The 18758-nt window shown below is 39.9% G+C and overlaps 1 protein-coding gene across 5 annotated transcripts in view; it reads right to left on the bottom strand.

The window, feature by feature from the left end:
* LOC149143811 (Glycosyl hydrolase family 47 protein) overlaps positions 1–18758 on the bottom strand; it is a 425142-nt gene that overhangs the window by 84018 nt on the left and 322366 nt on the right. For all 5 annotated transcript variants that reach the window (XM_089447853.1, XM_089447852.1, XM_089447854.1 and 2 more), the window contains 4 exons: positions 1228–1316; positions 1042–1123; positions 852–965; positions 565–644 (listed from right to left, as the gene is read on the bottom strand). In XM_089447853.1, the coding sequence (XP_089303979.1) occupies positions 565–644; positions 852–965; positions 1042–1123; positions 1228–1316 (365 nt within the window). The remainder of the gene's footprint in view (positions 1–564; positions 645–851; positions 966–1041; positions 1124–1227; positions 1317–18758) is intronic.

Raw genomic sequence — 18758 nt, 5'->3', positions numbered from 1 at the left:
TCCAGCCTTTGATTTTACTTTAATTAACTTCAAGAATGAAAGTAGTTTCATCAGCTTCAGCATCTTAGGCTAGTAAAAAAAAATTTCTCTTCCAGGCCCCAGAAAAACTTCATAACCATACTTGATGATGAGCATCAAACATAGTATTTTACCATATTTACTCATTTTTTAGGTATAGCTAATGATGATTGTATGCTGGCATGTTCTAGAGATGCAAACTCACAACTAAGAACCAAATTGGATGACAAACTTTAGGCATGTAAAATGTTCTTGTCAAGATACGTATATACCAGTAATAAATGGGGTACTACCTATGCATTTCTTTCAATTTTAGAATTTATGTAAAATAACCATTTTAACTTTATATTTAGCCCCATTAGTTTCCGTCCTCATTTTTTTCAAATAAAAAATGCATGCATTAAATTCTCTTTTCTAGTATTCGTAAGAATATAGCAGAATAGAAAACTGAAGATACATTCATTACAACATTCATATGAATGGGAAGATCTATCAAATGTATTCTCACAATTGCTTCCAGTGTATGATGGAGTTCTAGCCACTTACATTGGATCCCTGGTAGCTTTAAAAAGCCAATAGGTGCTTTCAATTAACTCTGGACGCAGAGGATAACTCCTTTGACCAGGCTGCTCAGCACAATTTAATAGAATTAGGACATGGTTTGAATCACACCATTGACATAAGAAAGATGATTCTAATCTACATCTATTAACAATGTGATCACCATCAAAAAATCCAAGACAAACTCTATACCAGCTATGTATATTCTACCTTTGCCAGTAACATCAATAAAAAAAAATGATGAAAAGTTTTCCAAGCTTCAAAAAGGTCACCTGCACAGTGAATGTGGCAAGATTGAAACCCTCTGGTGTAAATCCAAATTGTTTCCAGACACTAAAAAAAGCTCTGTGTGTTCGTACAGCTGGCTCAACATCCCCAGCCAAAACCTTTCAAAAACAATAAATGAATCAGCAACCTTTTCTAAGAACTAAAGCACCACCCAAACAAGATTCTGCTAATCACCTGAAGACCAGGCCAAAATGCCTGCAGACTATTGAACAATGGCCATACAATTGCTGCTGAGTTCATATTCACCTCCACATACCTGCAAACATGTAGAATTTCATCTAATTAAAAGTAAATACCTCATAAGAAAGGGGCATTACGACATGTCAATTATGGTTGTCTAATGATTAATCTATCCATTACCATGGATCATTGTAAAGGTACTGCATGGCAGCTTTGTAAGCCTCCTGAAACATGTATAAATATTCTTCATCTCCAAGTAACAAATATGCCTGCAAGAAAATAGGACAGACATCTGGATTTAACAGTTATTTTAATGCCCCAACAAAATGTAAATCTACTAAGTACAAAGGACTTTTCCATTGAGGGACAGTCATTAGGGAGGGTCTTCCCTTCCCATGAGGATTGGCAACTGCTGTTAATAGCTGTAGATTAGAAGCATCTTTCTTATGTCAATGGTGTGATTCAGGTAATGCCAGGGAAAGTATGTGCATCTATAAAACACTCCTCTGTATTGAATATTAATTGCATGTGTCATCAAGAAATATTTGTCTAGAGAAGCTGGGACATAATGAAAAATCCTCGTACAAAGTGAGAGATAAAAGGTTGTTGTTAGCAGCCCTGTCAAAATATACTTTAAAGTCCACTTGGTTAGCTAGAAAAATTGTATGTTTTAACCCCGTAGAGAAATTACCTGCATACGTGTAAGAACTGTGAATTATTTTAACAACTATTCCTTATGAATAGAATAAGAAATAATAAATGCAGAGACAGTAAAGGTTTCTGAAATTACACATCATGATCCTGTAATAAAAATTTCCTAAATTTTATAAATTTAATTGATAGAACCAATGAAAGTACTTACCTGTAATCTTACGGTCGATGATGCCTCAACTGCTCCTGCTTCGGTTACCAAAAGACCGAAACCACCTAGCCAAACTGAGCAGAACCTTGCTACTCAGTCTAGTAAACTTCTCAGTTGAAGCAAACTATTCCCCCGTGCCCAGAAACCTCAGAACAAGTAAGGCCCAACTCTTCCTGATCATAAACAGACTCTGTGTATAACTTTTTCTCCCCCTTTTTCCTTCCCCTACCTCCAACTGTCCCTTCCTTCTTATAAATTTCCATTACTGACATTCTCCATCACCATGTCTAAATTATGATACATGTCGACTTTTATAAACCGAATCTGATTTGATTTTATCTGCATATCTTAATTTGAAATAAAGTTTATTTATTAATATTAAATTATTTAATTTTTAATTTTTAATTAAATTAATTTAATTTAATTTCATAAATATTACTTTACTATAAGTGGGTCATTACAATACGAATTCTAAAACACAGAAAATAAACAATGCGAAAGCATAACACATAAAACACATATACACAGAGATTTTCCCCTAGATCCCAAAACTGGGACTACCAGATTGATTTTTCATTATGTTCCTTTCAATGTTACAATACATATTTATACATGCCAAAGCATCCAATACCATGGACTGAAAACTATCGCGTCCAAAACCATGTGCGAAAACCACACACAAAAGCATAAGTAGGTCTGCCCAACCAAATATAGGGTCTCAAAAAAATTTCCCCAAGGCACTGCCCCAAACCCCATAGAGGGGGGCTACTCGCCCCCCTCAAACCCCCTGTGATGCCATCGCTGCGTAGTCGACGCAACAAAGGGGGGGCTTTGCCCCCCCTCTAACCCCCCGGCTAGTTGTGGAAAGAATAGACACAACCCAACATTCTCCCACTTGTTGTTTTCTTTCCACAGGGGGCCACAGGAGAGCTTAGTCATTTATCCAGCCCTGAAACGCCCATTGTTTCTCTACACCAAGAGAACTTCTCAGAGCTCACAGATTTTGTCAATGCATCTACAGTATTCTTCAAAGTGTCCACCTTTACCAACAACACCTTTTTGTCTTCTATCATATCCCTCACAAAGTGATACTGACCATCAATGTGCTTTGACTTTGAATGATAAGCAAGGTTCTTTGCCAAGAAAATTGCACTTTCGCTATCACAGTCTATCCTTGTAGCTCACTGTACTAACCCCATACTTGAACACAATCTCTGCAACCAAACTGCTTCCTTGCTTACATGAGTGGCTGCCATGTATTTTGCCTCTGTAGTTGATAGTGCCACTATAGATTGTTTCTTAGTCATCCAACTGACTGCACCTCTAAATAGATTAAACACATACCCACTTGTAGATCTTCTCTGATCCAGATCTCCAGCCCAGCCTGCATCAACAAAGCCATGAATATCCAACACTCTGTCCAATCCTAGTCTTCCTTGGTAGCACAAACCATAATCACTAGTGCCAGAAAATACCTGAAAACTCGCTTCACTGCTCTCCAGTGCTCCTTCCCTGGTTTTGACATAAACCTGCTCAATACTCCCACTGCATGTGCAATGTCTGGTCTAATACAGACCATTACATGCATCAGGCTATCGACTGCACTAGCCTATGGAACACGGGACATGTCCTCTTCCTCTTCTTGTGTCTTGGGACACTGTTTAGCAGATAACTTTACACCTACAGGAATAGGAACCTTCACCGGTTTACTATCCTGCATATTAAACATCTGTAGTATTGTCTCAACATACTTCCTTTGGTTTAACCAAAGCATCCTCTTTATCTGATCTTTTTTAATTTCCATGCCTAATATATAGTTTGCAGCACCAAGATCTTTTATGTCAAATTTGGAGGACAATTGGGTCTTCAAATCCTAGATAATTTCTTTATCATTTCCAACCAGCAACACATCATCCACATACAAGACCAGATAAATAACACAGTCACCAATTAATTTAAAATACGCACAGTGATCTACTTTGCTTCTGGTGAAGCCAAGTCCCCATATAAATTTATCAAATTTCCGATACCACATCCTCGGTGATTGTTTTAACCCATACAGAGACTTCTTTAACTTGCATACTAGTTCTTTCTTACCCTTCACCGCAAAGCCTTCAAATTGCTTCATGTAGATCTCCTCTTCCAGATCCTCGTGAAGAAATTTTGTCTTCACATCCATCTGTTCTACCTCAAAATCAAAAGCAGCAGCAACAGATAAAAGTAATCTAATAGAAGCTACCTTGGTAACATGGGAAAAAATATCACCAAAATCAATTCTCGGTACCTGGGAATAACCCTTTGCTACCAACCGAGCTTTGTATTTCTCCACCTTTCCTTCTGCATTTGACTTCTTCTTGAACACCCATTTGCTGCTAATGGGTTTCCTTTCAGCCAGCAACTCCACCAAATCCCAAGCCTCATTTTTGCGCAAAGATGCCATTTCATCAACCATGGCCTCTTTCCAGAGTTTGCCATCCTCTGAATCTACTACTTCCTTCACAGTTCCAGGATTATCATCAGTAAAATTTGAACAGAAAGCAGATGGACTATACCTTTCTAGACGCCTTCTTTCTCGAACTGATCTTCTCACAACTGGATTTTGTGCCTCTTCATCTTTTGATTCCTCTTCTGCTATATTGTCTAATTCTTCCTCCTTAAGCTCAAACTCTATCTTCTCAGTTTCCTTTCGCTGGACTTCATGTTTAACAACATCTTTCACCTCTCTGAACACCACATCTCAGCTCTACACAGCCTTCCTTATTACTGGGTTCCAAAGCTTATAACCCTTTAAACCATCCTTATACCCAATAAAGATGCACTTTTCAGATTTACTATCCAACTTTGTTCTTTGGAACATGTACATATGCATCACATCTAAATACCCTCAGATGTGAAAGAGAGAGTTTCTTACCAGTCCATACCTCTTGTGGAGTCTTATCCTCCAACGCTGATGAAGGTGATCTGTTGACCAGGAAACATGCTATCTCCATCGCCTCTGCCCAGAATTCTTGTCCTAGCCTGGCACCACTGAGCATGCTTCTTGAACTTTCCATCAACATCTTGTTCATTCTTTCTGCAACTCCATTTTGCTCAGGTGTGTACTACACTTCTTACAGAATTCTCCAAATTCCTTGCTGCAAAACTCTCCACCATTATCTGTCCTCAGCACCTCTATCTTCTTCTCTGTCTACTTTTCCACCAGAGCCTTAAATTTTTTAAACCTATCAAAGACTTTAGATTTCTTCTTGAGGAAATATATCCATATATTCCTTGAGAAGTCATCTATAAATGATACATAGTACACAGACTTACCCAGTGATAGAACCTTCACAGGTCCAAACACATCATTGTGCACAAGCTCTAATCTCTGTTTCGCTCTCTTACCACCAGAGGGGAAACTCACCCGATTCTACTTCCCATATACACAATTTTCACAGAAATCAAAATCCAGAGAGCTATTAGTCATACCTTCTACCATACCTTTACCATGAAGTATTCGAAGGTCCTTCTCTCCAATATGTCCAAGCCTTTGATGCCACAGCATGGTCTTCTCTCTAGAGACCACTAGATTTTCTGCTCCACTTTCAAAAACCACAGAATTGTTGCACCCATCAACAACAGTGCTACCTTGCAGCTTGTACAGAGTTCCAATCCGAACTTCTCGCATCAATACCAGTGTTCCCCAAACCATCTTGCAGGTATCCTTCTCGAACACTATTTTTACACCTGCATCATCTAGCTTGCTTACGGAAATCAGATTTCTAGCCAATGCAAGAATATAAAGAACACCTGGAAGTGTTCTAACCCTTCCACCTTGCAACTTCAACTTTACTTTTCCGCGACCAACGATTCTAGCCTTTCCGAAAATTCTATCACTGCAGCAACTGATTTACTTTTCCTACTTATTTCATCATAAGTGATTCATGAAATTACTTTAACAAACATTAAAATAAATACATCTATAGATATCACATCGTAATACAAAAACAAAAGTATGCACACATTGACACGGTTATTTTGGACTAATGTCCCTGGAAAAACCCAATGTGGGAAAACCGGTGCAGCAAGGGAGGATTTTATTATTCAGCAATTTTCTTGTACAACAGGGTGCCAAACTAGCTTACCCACATATTGACAAAATTCCAGCACTTTCCTAAACCCAACCTAGGCCCTACTGACCTCTGCTACAGCGTGAAACCCTCTGCATTAGCCTGAAACACTCTGCGTCAACCTACTGAGGCTCTGCACAGTGTCTCTGGGCTTCTGCGTCACTCATGTAGCCTCTGCGTGGATGATGCAGGCCCTTCTGGCTCTACGCAGTCTCTGTTGCGTCTACGTGGCTTCCTCTAGCTCTGCATCTGTCTCTTCTACGCTGATCTCCCATCTCTTTGTTCTGTACTTGCTACCTCCTAACTGCTCTCCAGACCACTGGTTCAATTTCTCAGCAAACCCCACTCCAGAAATTGAACTGACTGGCATAGTTTTAAAAAACGGCCGTTTTGAAACGGAAACGGCCGAGTTCGTTCGTTCCATTGCCCTCCAGAGTGACTCGGTACAAAAAACGGCTCGGTTGGCTGAGTCAGCGATGACTCGGCCGAGTCCCGAGTCATCGCTGACTCGGCCAACTCGGTCGTTTTCCGTACTAACTCGGTCGAGTCACAAACAGCGGCCCGTAACCCACTAAAACAATAATTTAACATCATTTTAATGAAATTTTAAGGGGTTTGCTAATTGGTTTGGACTTCAAGGTGTTTTATGAATTAGTTAAATGTTATTTGGGGTCCATTTCCCCCTCCCAAACCCTAATTAACACACTCAAATGCTCTCTACTATTGATATGCTATTCAAATTTCATGGTAATGTTAAATTCTTAAAGTAAAAGTGACATTCTCCTTAATCTTCATTTTCATCCTTTTACTTAAATTTTTAACATTACCATGAAATGAGTCAGGATGTTTGAGAGTGGTTTCGACCTCATCAGATTTCATATGGAGATAGTAGAATTTTAGATTTCATTCAAAATCCAGCAGACTTATCAGTTTTTCAGGATTTCAGGATTGGAGGATTGCAATGTTTCCATTGAATTTTGTCATGTATTAGGGTATGGAACTCGTATTTAATCAAGAGCACCAATCCCTCTATGTACCTTGATGTTAGTGACATTGGTTGTCGAACTCATCTGGGATTCGCTCCCAAACCAGGAGCTTCTAAAAATGTCGCTCCCGCTCCCGTTTTCACTCCTGCTCCCAAGTAACACAACGAAGAGAAACCATTTGGATCAAAAACGGTTAAATGATCTAGTTTATGTCCAATACAACCTCCGGCTCAGACGAAACCATTTGCTAAACAAAAGACCTGATTCAGATCCCATTGTGTTGGAAGACATTGATCCAACATCAGATTGGGTAGTGGAGAGTCGTCTAACAGAGTTTGATCCTGATGAGGATCTTGATTTAGATTTAGATATCGAGACATCAGTTGAACTTGAACATGCTGTTCAGTTGAATGCAGATCCCAATCCACCAGCCTCAGTCTCACAGCCAGCAAGGACTCCAGTTGTAGGTGCTTCCTCTGCTCAGCCACGACAGAACCGCAGCCGCATATCTACTCTATCTCAGCTTGCATCTGCTGCAGTTGCACAGCCTGCTAGTGGTACCACTTCTACAGTTGCAGTTGGAGATGATGATGATGAGGAGGAGCCATGGGGCCCCTTGTCTGACTCTGATGATGATCCAGAGATTGATCGACATGATCTTGGCTCCTCTGGCAGTAGCTACTAGCCAGTAGCTGTAGTACTGGTACTGGAGTCTGGTCACAGTTTACTTTTGTTGTAGAGGCCATTTCTAGCCTCCTTGGTTATGTGTTTTTTGTTTTGAGTCTTTGATCATGTATGACAGTTGACTATGTATTGCCATTGGGTACCATTTTGATATAATGGATTGGTTCATAAGCCTACTTTGATCATATGTTGTCTTCCATCTATATTATAATGCTGTGTATTTGGAAACATGAATGAAAATCTTTAAAATTATGTTTTTTAATAAAAAAAATAAATATTTAATGTATTTTTTACAACGACCGAGTCATTGAAATCGAGTCGGCCGAGTCATTACCGTTTCGGAGTCGGAGTCGGAGTTGATCCTCGGCCGAGTCGGTGTCGGAGTCGGAGTTTTAAAACTATGCTGATTGGTCTCCCTCAGTATATTCTCCGAGTGCCCCTCAAGCCTCCTCTTATACTTTTTCTGTTGACATCTGAATGGCCGAGATTAAGTCCCTAATCAATAGCTAAGATTAAATCTGGCTTGATCCATGTCTTTTGGACCATTCTAACACAGATTCATATTACATTAATATTTTAATTTCCCTAAGTTTAGACGTAGGGACTCCATTAAAAATATTAATTATTTTAATATCTCTTGATCTGTTTAGAATCTGCCCAAACCCTTTCTGGGTCTTGGAGATCTCATGTGCCCCATCCTCTCCACCAAAGTTCGTGGCTAGAGCACATCCGATGCTACCCCAAATCAACACTCCCTCTTAGCAAGGACTGTGCTCTAGCAATACTCCCCACTGAGTATTACTCTGATCATCTGGCATCGATACCTGTGTTGATGCTAGGCCTCCCTACCCAACATCCTCTATACTATTGCATCTTGTACTGCTACCCATGGTTTTGCCACTGCCACTGCTGCATCTGTACGACAGCTCCCTCTGCATCTATGTTGTTGCTGATCCTTTCTCCCAACACTGCATATGCACTGCAACTCCCTCTTCATTCATGCTGCTAGCACACTACTTCTGAAAGGGGTTCTTTACCATCCCCATCTTTTCTCTGAAGTAGTCAAATTTTGACATTCCAAGGGCCTTGGTGAGGATATTTGCCACTTCTTCCCCTATAGGAGTGTAGCTCAATTGTACAGCTCCACGTTGGACATAATCTCTAACAAAGCGACACCGGATATCAATATGCTTTGACCTATCATGAAATACTAGATTCTCAGAGAGTTTGATGCAACTCTGATTATCACACATGATCCTGGTCGCCTCTATACTTCTTCTGAATAGGTTTACCAGCAGTTTTCTAAGCCATATGGCCTGACACAAAGCTGTGCTTGCTGCTATATATTCTACCTGGAACGAGCTCAGAGCCACGGGCTTCTGTTTCCTACTGCACCAGGAGGTTATTCCTAATCCAATGTTGAAACAGTACCCAGAGGTACTTTTCTGATCCACTGAACTTCCTGCCCAATCTGCATTAGTAAATCCACTCAACCTGATATCCTTCCCTTTGTTGTACAAGAGCCCATAATCAATTGTTCCTTGTAAATACATGAGAACGTGCTTGGCTACTGCCGAATGAGCCCTCTTTGGTTCCAACATGAACTAACTGAGAGTGTTGACAACGTAGCAAATATCTGGCCTGGTATTAACTAGATACATCAGGGACCCTATGAGCTGTCGATATAGGGTGGGATCGACATCCTTGTCTTCTGATGCATCAATCTTCTTCCAGTTGGTGATCATTGGCATAGCCATAGGTCTACAGTCTCCCATCCCGAACCTTTTTAGAATTTCTGTAGCATGCCTTCCTTGCCCAAGGAAGATTTCTCCTTTCTGCTGCCAAACTCCCAACCATAGAAAATAGTGCATTCGTCCCAGATCCTTCATATTGAACTCTGTGGCTAGATTCTTCTTACAGTCTTCAATGAGTCTAGATGATCCTGTCAGGAAGAGATCATCCACATATAATACTAAAAGTGGCTCGCTCTCTATGACCAGATAGTAGAGATTCGGATCCGCGTCACTCTTGACAAACCCCACTTCTGCAAGTAGCCATCTATTCGACCATACCACGCTCTTGGTGTCTGCTTCAACCCATACAAGGCTTTCTTCAGTCTGCATACATGAGACTTCTTCTCATGAGTTTCAAAGCCCTCTGGTTGTTCAATGTATACTTCTTCTTCTATTATCCCGTTAAGAAATGTCGTCTTGACATCCATCTGATGGATCTCCCATCCCATCTGAACTGCAAGAGATATCACGGTCCTAATAGATGTATACCTGGCTACCGGGGCGAAGGTTTCCTCATAGTCAATCCCTTCTTTTTGAGCATACCCATTAACCACAAACCTGGCCTTGTATTTTTCAATACTGTCATCTGCAGCGTATTTGATCTTGTAGATCCATCTTGAACCTACCACAGATCTGTCTTGAGGCCTTGACACCACCTCCCAGACATCGTTTACCATTATGGAGTTATACTCCTCCACCATCGCATCTAGCCAAACCTGATGCTAAGCTGCCTCCTTGAAGCTGGCAGGCTCTCCATCCTGAGCTACTAACGCCTAATACCTATCTGGCTGTTTTCGCTACCTTTTACTGTTCCTTCGTTCTCCAATGAAGTTCTTTGCATCACACAGAATCTGATGAAGTTCCCTGCTAGTTCTTCCTCTGCCAACAAGTGCTTCAGTTTGCTCCTCTTCCTCATCCTGAGAATCTTCCTGATCTGAGGAAGGATTCTTCACTTCCATTGGTTGAAGAGGCATGACCAACAGATCCTCTTTCGACTGCTCCTTGGAAGGCATTTCGGGAGATCTTCTGAAAGCTCTGTCCTCCATGAACTTTACATCTCATCGTACTACTACCTTCCTTCTCCCTTGAAGATAGATTCTGTACGCCTTAGCGTTCTCTCTATATCCTGGCAAATACCCCTTTTCTGTAGTCTGATCCAACTTCTTCCTCTTTTCTTCGGGTATGCGACAATATGCCAAACTCCCAATTATCCTGAAATCACTAACTTCAGGTGTCTTCCCAGTGAAGACTTTCTCTGGATTAATCTTGCCCAATGCCCGATGAGGAGTCCTGTTCTAAACGTAGACAGTTGTGTTGCATGCTTCTACCCACAGGAATTTTGGCATATCCTGATCATACAGCATGGCCCTAGCTGCTTCTACAATAGTCCGATTTTTCCTTTCTGCCACCCCATTCTGCTCTGAATTGTAGGGAGTTGTCCACTCTCTTCTAATGCACTCCTTAGCGCAATAATCAGTGAAGTCCTTATCAACATATTCTCCACCATTATCTGAGCACAAGACTTTTATTTTCTTACCTGTCAAATTCTCCACTAGAGCCTTGAACTCTTTGAATCGACAAAAAACCTCATCCTTGGTTTTCAAAAAATAGATCCAAGTTTTCCTTGAGTGGTCATCAATGAAAGTAAGGAAATACTCGACACCGCTGAGAGCTTTGACGGACAGGTTCACAGATATCTGAGTGTATCAATCCTAGTACACTCTTGGCCCTGTGGTTGCTCCTAGGAAATGCCGCCATGGCATACTTTCCTAGAGCGCATCCCCTGCATACATCATCTTGTTCCGTACTCAAATCCGGAACTCCTGTTATAGTGCTCCTGAGAATTCTCAGAGCTACATGGTGCAAGTGACCCATTCTTCTGTGCCATAGTTCGTTTAAGTCTTTGTCCCCATGACTGCCTATTAGTGCCATTGGAGATTCTAGTTGTAATCTGTACAACCGATTACTTTTGATTTCGATCTGCACTTTCTTTTTCTAGCTCGGGTGTTTGACATATACTTTTTCCTTGATGAAGTAGACATCATAGCCTTGTAGTTGTGACACGGAAAGTAAATTCATCCCCAATCCTGGCACATGTAGCACATTTGTGATACGGAACCGCTCTCCCGATTTTGTCTGAAAAACTATGGTACCCTTTCCTACTGGAGTACACTTTGCCTTGTTCCCCATGGTGATCTGAAAGTTCATCTTCTCTTCTCGATATTTTGAGAAACACTACCTAATTCCCGCCATATGCCACGAGGCTCCACTGTCTATATATCATACTTCTGATGATGCAGCACTAGTCATGCACGCCACTTCTTCTTCCAACCTGGAAGCCAACATAGAGAAATCGAAATCTCTCTCTCTTGTGCAATCTTCTGAAAATCTGCGTTAGTCCCCTAAGGTGGATGCCTCTGCATCGTGGTCTCGACCCATAACTGATTTTCCCTTTCTGTCTCTTTTTACTTGCTCTGATACCATGTGAAAATTCTATCACTGTAGAAACTGATTTACTTTTCCTACTTATTTCATCATAAGTTATTCATGAAATTACTTCAACAAACATTAAAATAAATACAGCTGCAGATATCACATCGTAATACAGAAACAAAAGTATGCACACATTGACATGACTATTTTGTACTAATGTCCCCGGAAAAACCCAATGTGAGAAAACCAGTGCAACAAGGGAGGATTTTATTATTCAACAATTTTTTTGTACAACAGGGTACCAAACTGGCTTACCCACAGATTGACAAACTTCCAGCACTTTCCTAAACCCAGCCTAGGACCTACTAACCTCTACGTCAGCATGAAACCCATTGCATCAGCCTACTGAGGCTTTGCGCAGTCTCTCTAGGCTTCTACGTCACTCCTACAGCCTCTGCGTGGATGACGTAGGCCCTTCTGACTCTGCACAGTCTCTGTTGCCTTTGCATGGCTTCCTTTGGCTCTGCGTCTGTCTCTTCTGGGCTGATCTCTCATCTCTTTGTTTCTTTACTTGCCGCCTCCTGACTACTCTCCAGACCACTGATTCAATTTCTCAGCGAACCCTGCTTCAAAAATTGAATTGAATGGTCTCCCTAAGTATATTCTCCAAGTGCCCCTCAAGCCTCCTCTTATACTTTTTTGTTGACATCTCAACAGCCGAGATTAAGTCCCTAATCAACGGCTAAGATTAGATCTGGCTTGTTCCATGTCTTTTGGACCATTCTAACACAAATTCATATTAATATACATTAATAATTTATTTTCACTAAGTTTAGACTTATGGACTCCATTAAAAATATTAATTATTTTAATATCTCCTGATCTGTTTAGAATTTGCCCAAACCCTTTCTGGGTATTGGAGATCTCATGTGCCCCAACCTCTCCACCAAATTTCATGGTTAAAGCACACCTAATGCTACCCCAAATCAACAGCCTTCCTATCATCCCCTAAGAAGACATCACCACCATCGTATTTCTCATACTTGCAGAACCACTCTCTATGGGGAGTGAAGTGAAAGGATGCACCTGAGTCAATCAACCATGCCTCATGATCTACATGTGTACTTGCAGAAGCCAAGTACACATCCCCACTTTCATCTGAGATGGTTTTCGCCTCTACGGAAGGAGCATCATCAGATCCCTTTCCTTTGTGAGGAGCTTTAGATTTACAGTCCCTTTTATAGTGCCCTTCCTTTCTGCATTTCCAACACACTACTTTTACAAGTTTTCCTGGAAATTTAGATATCCCTCTAGATTTAGATCTCCCACTTGATGACTTATTTTTGTTTCTGTTTTGAGACCGTCCCCATACAGACAAGGCATCACCATTCTAGCTCTCCATATTTTTTCGTCTCATCTCCTCTGTCAGCAAGGATGAGACTATTTCTTCAAACTGCAAGGCAGTTGCATTGCTACCTATTGCAATAACCAGACTATCCCACGAATTTGGTAGAGAACACAACAAACTAATGCACTTATCTTCATCTGAAATTTTAATATCAACAGAGAATAACTGACTTACCACAGTATTAAATGCATTCAGATGCTCTGTCACCAAGTCTCCATCTTTCATCCTCAGATTATACAGCTTTTTCCATAGAAACTGTTTATTCACCAGAGACTTAGATTGGTACAAAGTCCCCAACTTGTCCCACAAAGCCTTCGTCGTAGCTTCCCCTGATACATTCAGCCATACTAAATCTGAGACACACAATCGTATTGTGATTTTAGACTTCCGATCCAACTTCTTCCATTCTTCATCGGACACTCCCGTTGGTTTAGTACCCAGATCTACGGCAATCCACTAATCTTTATCCACCAACAGATCCTCCATCTTGAGTTTCTACAACTCAAAACTCTGACCATTAAATTTCTCAATCTCTATCTTTCCACTGCTCACCATCTTCTTTCACCACCAGAATCGATCTCATAGATCTCCCACTGAACAGGGTCTACCACAGGCCCGCGCCAGTGTTGCGGGGGAGCGCCCCCGCCCCCCTCAATCCCGCTCCCAATCTGCGCTCCGGTCGGGAACGACTCGGGAGCAGGTCGAGAGCGCGTTCCTAAAATCACTCCCGAAATGGGAGCGATTTCGGGAGTGCGCTCCCTAAAGAAAAACGCTCCTTGCCTTTTCGGGAGCGTTTGGCCTTTTTTGCAAATATTTTTTTGCAATAATATTCCAAATTCAATTTTTTTCATAGAGACAAAAAAGTTTTGAGTGGGGCAACTTAATGATCAAGCCTATGGCCCTAGTATTGATATGCGATTCATGGTAATGTTAAATTCTTAAAGTAAAAGTGACATTCTCCTTAATCTTCATTTTCATCCTTTTACTTAAATTTTTAACATTACCATGAAATGACTCGGGATGTTTGAGAGTGGTTCTGACCTCATTGGATTTCATATGGAGAAAGTAGAACTTTAGATTTCATTCAAAATCCAGCAAACTTATCAGTTTTTCAGGATTTCAGGATTGCAATGTTTCCATTGAATTTTGTCATGTATTAAGGTATGGAACTCGTATTTAATCAAGAGCACCAATCCCTCTATGTACCTTGATGTTAGTGACATTGGTTGTCGAACTCCTGTATCATGACCCTCCTAAAAATGTTCTCATCACTCAAACAAAATCTTGACTTGACATGCTATGCTTTTTCTATCTTATGTTAATGCTTAGAGGGTGATATTAATGACAAATATCCCTATACAAATACAGAGGTAATGACAAAGATACCTCTGGATATTAATGCTTAGAGGGTGATATTAATGACAAAGATCCTGATTTTCCAACAAGACTAAAAAATTAGACATTTCTCGTGGTGGGAAGAGGCCCAAGCATAAGCAATAGATTATAGATTTACTTGTCTTTTCTAGTTTCTAGTAGTTTTTATAACTATTGACTCTTTCATATTTATTATGATATTTTTTTTTTAAGGTTTAAACAATATATGACAATTTAAGCTTGAAGTTGGCAATTATAACTCATTAGTAATGAATTATGAATATGATGCTTCATGAAAGTCAAAAGTTGTTTCATTTCATGTTAGATATTATTTGTTGTAATGGTTACACTTAGCTTACAAGTACAACTTTGGTGATCAATGATGATAGATGTTATATATTGAATTTTGAAAGCTTGAAACTTTAAGATTGATGAATCACGAGACTCAATATGTTGTATGTTCCTATGTTACTAACTTGTGGACGTAGTTGATGAAAATTATAACTTCTAGATGATTGTTGTTATATGGTTCAATCTATGTTTTTTAATGTTTTTTATATCTAATTCATAATTCTACATGTTTTTGTGGACATATATGTATCAAAATATAAAAAATATATATATATTATATAAAAACACTCCGGATTCTCTCCCAAACCGGGAGCTTTTGAAAATGTCACTCCCGCACCCGTTTTCACTCCCGCTCCCCGCTTTTGCTCCCGCTCCCAAATAACACTGGCCCGAGCGAAACCCCTCAGCAACAAAGGTGTCCCCTTGAAACCAAAACAGCTCTAATACCAAATGTAGATTTTAACTCCGTACAAAAATTACCTGCATATCCGTTTTCGCTCCCGCTCCCAAGTAACACTGGCCCGAGCGAAACCCCTCAGCAACAAAGGCGTCCCCTTGAAGCCAAAACAACGCCGATACCAAATGTAGGTTTTAACCCTGTACAGAAATTACCTACATACGAATTCTAAAACACAAAAAATAAACAATGCGAGAGCATAACACATAAAACACATACACACAGAGATTTTCTCTTGGATCCCAAAACCGGGACTACCAGATTGATTTTTCATTATGTTCCTTTCAATGTTATAATACATATTTATACATGCCGAAGCATCCAATACCATAGACCGAAAACCATTGCGTCCAAAACCATATGCGAAAACCATGCACAAAACCATATAACACAACCCAACAAAAATATCATTAGTGTATGCATTCCTATACCGAATCTGAGGTTTTTGATCAAATAATATTATTTCATGTTGGACATTTTGACCCTAGAACTCTATAAAAGAAAGGCTCTTCCATTTGTAATGGTTGGTGAAGGATTGAGTAAAGAAATCTGGCTGCTTTCTGGTATATGCTTTTGGATGGTTAACATTGCACCCAAGTGGATGAGAAGATTTCCATATATTTATTGATGTTCTTGTTGATGATCTCTTCTTGGATGATGGTTCTGAAGCAATAATATCACTCCTATTTACTTGTGTTTGTCACTGGAATTGTTTATAGTGATGTATGTCTCTCAACACTTGGTTTTATGCATTTGTAATGCTTGCATGATAAATGCAAACCCCATAGCCATTGAGTTCGACAATTCTAGCAATCTAATTTAAGTTTCTAAAGTTAGGACACCAAGGAAGGTATCAATATAGCTTGCAATCTGCAGCCCTATCTTTCCTTATTTCCTTAATAGGACGGCCTTCCGCAAACCCTTGTTAGACTCCATTTGCCCAATACATTTAGAAGACACCAGTATCATGTTCAGCCACCATTAAAACCCTTCAAAAGACTCTTTATTTTGGAACTCACAAATCTGGAACCCACTCTGATTTATCATTTTACAGATCTGTCCCTAAAAGTCCAGCAATATATAGGTTTTGCATCAATAGCTAAACTGAACTTTCTGTCATATAAATTATAGAAATGTTTTACAAATTTGTAGCCCACCCAGTTTCAAGGTTTTAGCATAATGTTTAATACCCACAGCCCCAAAGTGTTAGCTGATATAAAAACTGATAAAGCTAATTAACTTGAAACATACAGGACTATTCTACTCCATTTAATTTTCAGCTGATAAGGAAGAAATAACACAAGCTCACACAGAATTTACACAGTGATTTTTGGTCAGCTAGACCCTGGAAAAACCCCACAATGGGGAAAACCAGCCTTCAAGGAGGATTTTTATTTGCTTCTCAGCAAAACAATTACGCAGCAATAAAACAGCAGTATACTTATCTCCCTTTTCTCTGCCACTGTTCAGCCTTTTGTCATAAAAATTCATGCCCCACAGTTAACCTCTGACAGCTACAATAAATGCACTGAAAGCTCACTGATCTGTCTTGAATTTTGTGCTCTTTCACTGACAATATTTGTAATATCCCCAATTTTGTGAGCATGGGAATTTTGCCTAATTTTGATGATATTAAGTAAAGGGGCAAATATTATTTTGGAGAATGGTGGCAAGTATTATTTTAATGGAGATTGGTGACAAATTATTATTTTATTAAAATGGAGGCAAAAGTCACTTAGTGGAAAATGGCCCCCACCAATAAAATAATAATTAAAAGAGGACTCTAGAAGCATGTGGAGAAATTATAAAAGAAGAATGGACTCATTTGCTAATCATCTTTTGACTATTACATTTCATCTTCTCTTGGGGCTGTTTAGCACAAGAAGAAAAGTGTTATTTAGCACCGGGAATTCCAAGTGGAATTCCACCTCTACCTTCAGTGAACTTTGAGTGTCGCACTAGGGGAGTAAGGAGTCCATCCCAGGGCTTCTCTATGAGCTACATTGCATACTATTTCTAGTTGGAGCATGCTTCTCTTAGGGCACAGAAGTAAATTCGAAGGGGCTGAGAGAAGCTAGCAGGTATTGGAGTTTTGGCCAGAGAATTTGTAGAGAATTATTCATAGGGAAGATGAGTTTTTCCTTGGGGATTTATAGGGCCGAGAGTGTTGCATTTTAGAGAAACAAATTTACATATTCTAGGGCCTGCACAGGGGTTTACTAACAGCTTTTGTGCACTTGCAGAGATTCAGAATCTGGGGAGCATTCAAGCCGGGATATGCTTGGTGATTGAGGAGAGAGATTTGCAAGAGTTAGGGAGGATTTCTTGGAGGGAGATTTGGACCAAATTCAACAGTATCTAAACTATAGGGTGTTTTCTGGCCAAATTGAGCTATTTACATTTGTTAGGGGTCACTGGAGGTCGATGGATTCAGCCCAAACCCTTTTTGGGTTTTTGTGGGTTTGGTGAGAGGAGTCCGGGGTTAATTTCGTAGAATTTTCTGGGCAGTATTTATGGCAGAAATCAGTGTTCTAGTCAACAGTCAGCAGTGTAAATTATTGGAGAAGAACGCAGTTCACTACGGGACCATTTCCACCACTTGGGTCCGTGAGAATTTTCTGGGTTATTTTGGGATTCCTGTGAGGATACTCCAATTCATTTCCTAGAATTTTTTTAGAGGGCCAAAACACCAATTCCATTCCAGCCATCAATAGTAGAATTTACTGGGCCAGGGCAGAGACTTGCGAAGAGCAGTTTCCAAGACTTGGGAAGCTCCATTTTCACCTGGGACTTCACTAGCTTGTTGTAGCAAGCCCAGGTTCCTCTTCTTCATTTATATTTACCTTGTTTTCTCAGTTAATAAAATGGCTAAGCTCTTGGTACGATTTCTGGTGCAATTTGTTATTATGTTGGTGTGTTAGTTTTAAGGTTACTTGTTTATGTTTTATTTATTGTTATCACTTAATATTTCCCACTAGGAATATTACAGTGGTATCAGAGCCATAATCTTGGCTCAGCCTATGGGAAACCCTTCATTCTATGTCAAAACCAGAATAAAATAAAATAAAATAAAATAATAAATAAATAAATAACTAAGAAATCATGGGTTCCAAAGAAAAGTTAAAATCAAACAACATGGCAGTAACCTTTAATGAAGTGATTAGGATGCAACAAATGATGATTGATGTGGGGAAGAAGCAAATTCATACCACAATTGGGAATCAGGACCATTCTCAATTATACAACAAATCCAC

The sequence above is a fragment of the Pinus tabuliformis genome, chromosome X, assembly GCF_031772625.1.
Source record: "Pinus tabuliformis cultivar Carrire ecotype Pingquan chromosome X, CPIR1, whole genome shotgun sequence".
NCBI lineage: Eukaryota > Viridiplantae > Streptophyta > Pinopsida > Pinales > Pinaceae > Pinus > Pinus tabuliformis.
Note: the sequence above shows the minus strand (reverse complement) of the source record. Positions and strands in the feature narration are given on the sequence as shown.